At 45.1% G+C, this 10146-nt stretch overlaps 1 protein-coding gene across 1 annotated transcript; it reads left to right on the top strand.

The window, feature by feature from the left end:
- The first annotated feature begins 245 nt into the window (after window positions 1–245).
- Window positions 246–1820, top strand: FIBIN (fin bud initiation factor homolog). The gene has a single exon (XM_048948277.1). It carries the CDS (start codon window positions 337–339, stop codon window positions 955–957), a length of 621 nt encoding a protein of 206 aa, XP_048804234.1. The 5' UTR covers window positions 246–336; the 3' UTR covers window positions 958–1820.
- The last annotated feature ends 8326 nt before the right edge of the window (window positions 1821–10146 follow it).

Here is a 10146-nt window from a genome sequence, read left to right as displayed (position 1 = left end):
CACAAAGCGCGGCGGGACGCGCAGCACCCGCTCTTTTCCAAGGCACGCACGGCTGAGGTCGTCTCGCAAAACAGCCCGGAGGAAGGGAGGGAGGCCGGGCGGGAGGCGGGGGGCGGCCCGACACGCCGGCGGGGCGATGCCCGGAGGCCGGCCCGTCCCGCGCGGTGCCGGGGCCGCTACCTCCGCTCTCGGCGCGGCTTTTAAGGGCGGCGCGGCGTGAGCCGAGCGCAGAGCTCCGGCCGGGCTCCCGGCCCGCAGCGGCGTTTGGGGCGGCCCCGCGGGGCGCCCATGGGGCGGGGGCTGCGCGGCGCCGGCCGGCCCTAGGCTGCACGCAGCATGCCGGCGCTGCGCCTGCTGTGGTTCGGCTGCCTGTGCAGCCTGTGCCTCGGGTACTTCGAGGGTCCGCTGTACCCCGAGATGTCCAACGGCACCCTACATCACTACTTCGTCCCCGACGGGGACTACGAGGAGAACGACGACCCCGAGCGCTGCCAGCTGCTCTTCAGGGTGAGCGAGCAGCGGCGGTGCGGCGCGGCGGCAGCGGGCGAAGGGCTGAGCCTGCGGGAGGAGCTGACGGTACTGGGCCGGCAGGTGGAGGACGCGGGTCGGGTGCTGGAGGGCATCGGCAAGAGCATCTCCTACGACCTGGACGGGGAGGAGAGCTACAGCACCTACCTGCGCCGCGAGTCCGCCCAGATCAGCGACGCCTACTCCAGTTCGGACCGCTCGCTGAGCGAGCTGGAGGGCAAATTCCGGCAGGGCCAGGAGCAGGGCGGCCGCGAGGAAGCCCGCTTGGGCGACAGCTTCCTGGGGCTGCTGCTGCACGCCCGCGCCCTGCTCCGCGAGACCCGTGCCATCTCCAGCGGGCTGCGGGACAAGCACGACCTGCTGGCCCTCACCGTGCGCAGCCACGGCGCCCGCCTCAGCCGCCTGAAGAACGACTATCTGCGGGCCTGAGCCCGCAGCCTGCAGCCCAGGATGCCCCCCCCGGCCGCCCCGAAAACGCGTATTTATTGTATAGGACCTCCCGAGTGAACGGCAGGTTTGTGTTGAGTAGAAGGGTGGAGGTACGTCTAAAAAGTTGCCCCGTATCGTAGCCTGCAACGGACGGAGCGTTCTCCTCTTCCAGCGTCGGCTCTCGGCTCGCCGTGACACCCGCGTGTGCAGCAGGAGCGCAGACTCCTCCCGTTGTTACTCTCGTTCGGGGCGAACCCTCTGTTAACTCCTAACCTTGTGTAACGGCATGTATTGTACTCATGTAAAGCATTGTTCTGCTGCGTAACTCCAAACTGCGACTTCCATCTGCATTCGGGATAGCCGGGATCTTATTCTGGCAGGGTCTGTGCTCCTCGCGGCTTTGCTTATCGGTGGCTCTAAGCAATTGGAACCCCAGAGCCAGCCAAAAAGGCTGATGTCAGATCCCAGGAATGCCGGTTTTATAGCAAGAAGAAGGAGCCCTAGCGGTGATTGCAGTCTCAGGTCCCAAATTCAGAGCCTGGTTTCTCAGAGCATGTTTCTAAAGCAGACAGAAGGTTTTGGTCTGTTCCAGTGTAGCGACGTTTCCCATTGGTGCCTTTGTACTTTTGCTAGCTAAGCTATTAATAAACCTATTCGTGCTCCTGGACAATAGCAGAAGTGCCTGGTGGGAAGGAGGGGGAGGATTGTTTGGGTTCTCACACTCCTTGCTATGTAATCTTCAACTTGGGGTAATGTGGCTACTGGATTACAGACAGTGCAGGCAGCATCGCTGCTTGGATGAGAGAAGTTTGTGTTGTTTTAATAAACGTTTGAAAACCGTGTTAAGGCACGCTGTTCTTGTACCCTTCTGCTTGAGACGCTCTTGATTTAAAACATGCTGGTGTAATGTGCCTCTCAGCAAAAAAAAAGAAAAAAAAAATGTGATTGTGAGCATGTAGATCCTGCCAAACTAAATAACTCGCTTTTTAGTGCAAACAAATAAAAGTTTACAGACTCAAGAGGTAAGCAAGTTTCATTAAAAGGAACTATGTTATTGCAGTGGTCTTTTCCAACCTTAATGATTCTATAATAACGATACCGAAGAGCGCACAGGGCTCTTTCTGGATTTTGTAAGCCTTTTTAAAAAGCCAGTGTATGAAACTAGCAACCACACAGCAACGAAAGAGAAGCTGCTTTTTGAGCGTTTGAGGTCTGATCCTGCTGCCTCTACCCCCATTCAGTTCTACGCTGGCCTGCAGACCATCCGGCTGGCTGAGCCCCTCGGAGCTGGTGGGGGTCAGTGTAAGTCCCCTGAGCATCAAAGGCATTGGCAGATGTCTCACAGAGGTATGTGCTTACAGGGCCTGGGGGCCATCCCATTTATCTCAAAGGTAGGGAGACATAGCTGTGCCCAAGCAGGATATTATAGGGTGTCTGCGCGCCTTTACACTCTTAGTGTCTTTGAAGATCTGGAAACATTGAAACATTGCATTGGTTGAGTTCAGTGGAACTACCCAGTGTTATTTTCACGGATGCTTTCAAGGGAGAAAGTGTGACAGGTTCTAGCTGTGAAAAAAATTGTTTATTTGTCATACTTTCCTTGCCACTAAGGCCAGACAGAAAAACACGGGAGCACAGAGGGCCATCACTAAATCTAGTTTGCTCCCTACCACAACAAAGCATAAAGCATTTTGGGATGGACCAGTGACTGCACAATGAGGAAACGCTCTGACAGTTTCTGAGGGCATCTCCCCATTCTCTCTGGATCCTACCCTTTCAGAAGTACGTGCCAAATTTGTCATGCTTTTCCATTTCTGCCCAGATTCTTCTTAAAACCCTGCCCTAGCCAAACCCTTGCAAAAGAAATCATGTGTTTTAGTCTATGCTTACTCTTTGAGGCTCTGCTTGTAATCTGAATTGTAAAGCATCAGTAAAGAAGTCATAGTGGCAAATCATGCCATTTTTTTTTTAGCCAGGATGGCATTCACATATTACTAGAAAAATAGTAGTAGCGTAAAACGCAATTTCTTCAATACACTTTAAGCAGCTTGGCTGTTCTGTTTGCAATAGCAATCCCTTGGTCAATCTCAAGCTATTCCACAGTGTGCAGAATACTGAGAGTGGTAAATATTTGCAGAGCGGTTACTTTCAAGGCAGGAGATTACATGAAGTACCTGGAGATTTACAGAATAACTCCGTCAGCTCTGCAAGCTGCCATCTAACAAAGCCAAACTGTTGTTCTTTAAAATCCAGGCTGAGGTTTCTTAGGACAAACATGAATGTATTGACAGATCTCCCTGTCAATTTATGTTTTGGCAAAATGTAAATATTTTTTGTATTTGAAATTGAGACAACCAGAATTTTACTCTTCTACAGAAGGCTTTGAATGTTCTGTTTTAAGAAGAAATGGTGTGAATCCGAGTTTGGGCTGTGTGTAAATTTACACACTTAATAAAAAGGGTGAATTTTATGTGGATTTTGTGAAGCCAGTACAAAAGTATTTCAAGATATTTAAATGCATTTCAGTTTGGTTAACGTCAGTTTGTCTTATCTAAGCAAAAGTAAATGCGACTGTTCATTAAAAGTGCATCAGTTTTGGACCAGAGCTTGTGTAACTGACTGTCCTTTAGACATCTGCAGTCTGATAAGCTGTGCTGCAACAGGCCTGCATGAACTGGCTGCACACTGATATCCAGCAGTTTAAAGTTTTACATTTGAAATAGATCCTAAAAGCTATTGTAATCCACTTTGTAATCCTATCAGTTTTGCTGCTTTTGTGGTGTTTTGTTTGTTGTTTTTGTTTTTTAACCTGATAAAATCTAATTCGTTAGAAGAGATCCATTGGTTTTATGTGATGTATTTCAAATAGTAAAGGCCTTCTTATCACTGAAAACTCATTCCATATTTTTACCTGGGGAGCCTTACAGGACCAGTTGTAGCAGCTATTCTGACCCAACAGCTCCACCTGTTGTGTTTATAGCATCAAGTTTGGGCTTTTTAACTTTTTTTTACACTAGAACTGAAATTGACTTGGTCTTTCTTATAGAGTTCTGGACATTTAGAAATATGTATGATTTTTCCTGAATTTATTGAAGTGACGATGGTATTGAAGAGCAGATGATGATGCTTGCTGAAAAAAATCAAGTAATGCAAATAGAACAGAGGGCAAGTTATAGAGAGCTCATTTACGTAGAACTTCAGTTGTCTTTGACATCCAGCCAGGGATTCAGCTCATTAAGAGTCAAAGCCAGTCATTAAAAGACAAGATTCTTCTCCTCCCTAGGCAGCTTACTTACGCAGTCACTGCTCAGTTGTAGCCAGTCTCCTGCCTACAGATATATGCTGAGCTGAAGAAACTCAAAGTCTAACTGTGGAGCAAGCCACTTTCTCACCTGAGCACCAATAAAAGTAGGGAAAGAAAAGCAAGCAGTTTCCAACTGCTTGCGGATGGCAGCAGTTGGAAACAACCATATCTGTGACAACTCAATGGCTAGGAATTCAGAGTGGTGCTATAAACCATGGCTAAGCTAAAACTTCAAACTTAAGTTTCCCAGGCTGACCTACCCAGGGCCATTCTGAGAAAGGGAGTAGGCAAGGGATGATTTCAAGACTCTCAAGGATCCCATGTGTGCCAACCTGAATGGCTGAATATTCTGCAATTAAATTGCTGCCCCTGTATGCTGTCATGTGCATGGCTGCAGAGGACCCAGATACCTTGGAAGCAAAAAAATATACTTGCTTCAGACAAAAGAAGCAACAGGCACAGCATCAGCTCTGGTTAAAGTCTTGCCTTGAAAAATCTTACTTTGTGAAGAATGGAGAAATCCTACTGGATGTGCTTGTTGCTGTTGGTGGTGTGGTTTATTGAGATGAGCTGCATGACACTTCAAATGATGCTCCCCTGTGCTTATCACAGTCACTTTCGCTGCTGATAAAGGAGTTCTCGGTTTTGTTTAGTGAAATGTATTTGCCAACTGTTACTCTTAAAATAGTCCTGCATGTGTGAAGGCTATCCGACATTTTTCTGTCTGCTAAGATGTATTTTTATTTACAGCCAAATGGGGACTTCAGTCCCTCTTTGCTTTTTGGCTAGCCCAAATTTGAAAAAATTATGGATTTGTGTTTTGTTCCTGTAGTATATGAAACTGGCAAAAATACTGACCTAACTCCATGTCCTTAAAAAAAAAAAGGCTTTTCCTAGAATATGTATGTATAAAAAAGACTGTAACTCTGTGATTATTTTATTTTCTTCATAAAGTTGTCATCCTGCCTGTAAGATCAGTTTACAATTGGAAAAGACAGCATTTAAAGACTGGTTCTGTAACAAGAAAAACATATGGTCTCCATAATCATTACGTTTTTAATGATGTGGCTTGGAAAGAGTCATTCATGGCTTGTAGAGTCATTCATCCTCGAGAACTGCCTTACCTTGGGGAGGTATCGTTGACTGTCTCCAACATACCATGAACATTCCTTCATAAGAAAAGACAAAGCCAAGCATATTGTATTTTCTCAGATGACAGCCTTGCTCAGGCTGCATGCATACCTCTTTTAAATACTCAGAGGCTGCCTGTGGAACAGCAGTTGTTCACATCTGAGCTTTCTTTGGGGAAAAGAGAAGTCCTTGGAGAAGCTTGGGTTAGGGAAAGATTTGTTATCCAGCAATAGTTATTGGCAAGTGCAGGATGACTGAAAAAGCTGTGTACTTCCATCATACTTTCCGTACTTTTTCCATGCTGCAAACATTTCACTGCAAGAGCAGTTACCACCATAAATCAGTTGTACTGTAAACAATGGAGGCCTTACTATATAGAGACTGTCCAAATTGCAAAATGGTTTGGTTGTTGTTTTTTTTTCCCCTGTCTACTTATGAATTCTTTACAAAAATAATGTGACCTGAATTTTTAGTTTAGGGCTGGGACCAGGAGAATTACTTCAGCGGGCCATGAATAAGATTCTGGTCTTACATTCTCAGCTATTTGTCTTACTGTGCCTTTACCTGGGAAACAGTGATGAAAGAAATCCTGCCCGTACGCTTCTTGTGTTGACAGCTCTTTGGTAAATCAAGAACAGCCATCTTCTCTTAAGATCTTTTCTTTGTGGATGTGAGTTTGTTTCTAATCTAATGTGACAAAACTGTGATTTGTATTAAAGTCCAGAGCAACGTGAATATTATTTTCCTATTTGGATGCTTCCTTGCAAAGTATTTACAAAGCTTTTCGACTCTTGATTCTAAAGGCACAACAAAGCATAATCTAATTTGCACTTGGGACAGGACACAAGTCAGGACACTGTAAGGTTGGTAATTTTAAATAATACCTTTTATAGCTTCTATCTTAAGAGTAAACCCAGTCAGAATGAACAACATGTTGAGAATTTTTTTTGTTCTTTCCCAAGGAAGGAGAATGAAGCTTTCCCCTACAACACACAATGTTTGCCCCACACTCAGTTCAGGATCACTGCACCCAAAGGACTGCTTTTCTGTATTTCAAACTAGAATCAGGGCAAATGTGCTGTGCCTGTCCCCAGAAATGCAGGCACCCCAAACAGACAGGACCACGATGAGTGAAACCAGGGGCAGACAAACTGCATAAATAAGTTTGAGATGCTTCTACCTTCAGAGCAACGATGGCCATCCTGGCCCCTCAGCCCTGTCCCTCTCACCTAGCACTACCAGTGCTGACCTGTGCTTGTCCAGTCTGACCTAATCTCCTAAAAATGCTTTGTCTCACTCATCAGAGTCTAAGATGCACTTTTCCTTCTGTGATGGTGATTTCCTAGCCTAGTCACTCCATGTTCTTTACATGCACAAACGTGAGTGCAAAGGGATAAACCTGCCCTGAATGAGCTCAAGTTCACCCTCTGCTCATTTATCCTAGAAGCTAATTTGTGACCGGGCCCAGTTTTTGTTTCTGACATCTTTCTTTTGGTGGCAGTTAGGGATTTCAAAAGGCCAAGCATCCCCCTGTGCTACATATATACTGATTTATATTTCCTACCCTAATGGCTTTACCTTTGTGTCTGCTTCCACAGCCATGTGCAGGCTGAGTGGTGTTTATTTACTTATGTAGTCTTACTGAATTTAATGTGAGCTCTTGTACATTTCTAAGCCACATTTCAGCCTACCCTGTAGCACCGAGTTACTTCAGAGAGTAACTGATTCCTTCAGGCTGCTGCACTGCTCCAGGCTGCCGCTGCTGCTCCTTTTCACATCCCTCTGGGGCTTTTCCTCTGTTGTCTTCCAGCTCCTGAAGATCTCCCATTACATCACAGGCCCGCTGCATGTTGTCGTTTCTATCTCTTCAGCACGTGTGCAGAGCTGAAGCTGGCAGGACCAGAGAACCACCATTATTTTGTGCAAGCTTCACTCAACTGGGAATACTGGTCGACTCTTACTGCTGTGGCAAGGTAACGTATTTATTGGACAAAAATCAGTTTGCTTTCTATGGACATTCTGCTTGTTATGCTTTTGTGCTTTTGCCTATGGCTTTGAGTTTGGCAGTGCCCACTGCTGCCAACCTTAAATTTATCTGGCAGTGAGTGCACAGACTATTAGTCATACAGAAACCCCCAGCATTACCCCCACTGTATCATAGCTCCCCATGTGAACGATGGAGACAGAGTGAAGTCCAAAGGGAATAAGTTAACTAATCTTGCACAACAGGATTCTGTAAAACGATACTGTGATAGCAAAAAGACACGTAAATGCACCTCAAAATAAATAAGCTCCAGATTTTCACTGCACAGAACTTCTGACATGCTTCTTTTAACATTTCTTGTTTTGTATTCAGCAAATAAAAACACAGCACTAATGAGTCATATTTTGCTGAGTTATTATGTAATCCTGAAGGCAGTTTGTTTTAATTTCCACTTGGATAGGATACTTTTCCACTTACACATTATGTAACACTCCTTATAAAAATAGAGGCCCGGTCTTGCAAACACCTTGGAGTGTTCCTGTTACAGAATGAGACTTGTGACCAGTGCAGTTCTCACACCCTCTCATTATGTTTATAATATCACAAAACATTCCCCTTCTATCTTAAAAAAAAATCATCATTCTTCCTAAATTTTAAATAATATTTCTTCTTCTTTTATTTTTTTTCCTTTTCTTTTGGAGCTTGATGGGCATAGATACATATGTACACTTGAATGCTTACTTTATGTTGATGACAGATCTTGCTTGTTACAAAACTTGATTTGAAATCCTTGTCCTGTTGCTAAATAAGAGCACTTGAGAAATTCATTATAAACATACAAAATATAAAATGCTTTATATCAGGCAGTTTGCATTTAACAGAATGCACACGGCTTATAAGAGGTAACCAAGAAGAAAAAATACTTGAGATACATAGCGTTACTGAAATAGGTGGCAAGGTCAGCAGCACAAGAGTCAGGAAATTAAAAGCCATGGCTTCTCAAGCTACAACCTATGTTCAGCACGGGCAGGATGCTGTTTGCTAAGTGCGTGTGCTTGCAGATTGGTGATTGACACTGAGAAAGAAATACATACTCTTCATCATGACATTTATAATATTTGCAGAGTATGGACTTCTTGGGGGTTTTTATTTGTTTGTTTGTTCCATTTTAATGAAGTCCAAGACATCCAATGTGGCAAATCTTAAAAATCATTTCACGTTCCACATTCTCAAGCTCCTGGATTCAAATAACCTAATTTAAATTGTAAAAAAGTAAAAAATAAAATAAAATAAAGGGGGGAGAGGGGGGCAAGAACGTGAAAGAAAAATGGAAAATAGATTTGGGCACTAATTTTAAAGCAAATAAATCCTACGACAGCTGCCTTAAAGTACAGGAATGCAATCCAACAGTGCATTACAGTGCTGCTTTGGCACATGAAGACTTCTTTATTGAAGATGATGAATGATAACTACCAACACAAATATTTAATTTCCTATAAGTTGCAGACATAAGCCTCAGCCTTTTTAATTGCCAGAACACTTGGAGAGACAGTCTCTAAACAGTCATTTAATACTTTCACTTGTGTGTGTGCTTATTTCCATCCAACTAGCCAGCTCTTCATCTTTGTGAATGTTTTGCTGCCTGTGAAAAGTGTTGCTCAGCCAGAGCTTATGTCAAAGGTTTTCCCTGCACTGATTATATGGAGGCAGCAGGACTTTTCTAGGTGCTCTGCAGAGCACAGTATGGACGCCGAGTACCCGTGGGAATATGTACCTCAGTGTCCATCACAAGGCATTACCTATTACACAAGAAACTACAGCTTTTCCCTTTTTTTTCTTTCTTTTTTTTTTTTTTAATATATAAATTCAGGCACGTCACCAGTTCATGCGCAGTGAAGAATGCGTGGATCCCAGTCCAGTACAAGATGGTAACTTCATACCAGCATGTGAAGCTCCATCAGAAAGCCAGTAGGTGAGAGTGCACCCTCAACAAGTTTGTAGACACCAACCAAGCCGAGCGGTGCAGTTTGTATGACAGAAGGAAGAAACACACGCTATCCAAAGGGGCCTCAGCAAGCTCCAAAGGTTGGTCCATCATGAGGTTCCACAAAGCCAAGCGCAAGGTGTTGCACTTGGAGTGGAGCAATGCTAGATAGGAGTACAGACTGGGAGAAGAACTGCTTGAGAGCAGCCCTGAGAAGAATTTGGGAGGGGTCTGCAAAAAGCTGGACACAGCCAGCACTGTGCTCTTGCATCTTGGAAGGCCAGCTGTATCCTGGGCTGCATCAACAGAGGGGTGAAAGCAGAGAGGGGGAGGGGATTGTCTGCCCTGGTGAAGTTCCATCTGGAGTACTGTCCCCAGCACAGGAAGGACGTGGAGCTCTTGATGTGGGTCCAGAGGAGGGCCACAGAGATGATCAGAGGGCTGGAGCACTTCTCCAACAAAGACAGGCTAAGGGAGTTGGGCTTGTTCAGTGTGGTGAAGGGAAGACTCTGGAGAGACCTCATTAAAGCCTTCAAATATTAAAAGGGACGTTTTAAGCAGAAGGGAAAACAACTTTTTACACAGTCTGATGGTGATAGGACAAGTGGGAATGGCATTAAAGGAGGGGAAATTTAGAATAAATGTCAGGAGGAAGTTTTTCAGTGAGGGGCAGGTAGGGTTGAGGCACTAGCACATGCTGCCCAGGGAGGATATCCCAGAAGTGCTCAAGGCCGGGCTGGATGGGACACCAGACAGCCTGATCTGGTGAGTGGTAGGGGTTGGAAC

This window comes from Lagopus muta, chromosome 6, assembly GCF_023343835.1.
Source record: "Lagopus muta isolate bLagMut1 chromosome 6, bLagMut1 primary, whole genome shotgun sequence".
NCBI classification, from domain to species: Eukaryota; Metazoa; Chordata; class Aves; order Galliformes; family Phasianidae; genus Lagopus; species Lagopus muta.
This window is presented reverse-complemented; position numbering and strand designations above follow the sequence as displayed.

Coding starts and splice junctions, on each gene's coding strand:
- FIBIN (XM_048948277.1), top strand. CDS start 337: ATGCCGGCGCTGCGCCTGCTGTGGTTCGGCTGCCTGTGCAGCCTGTGC.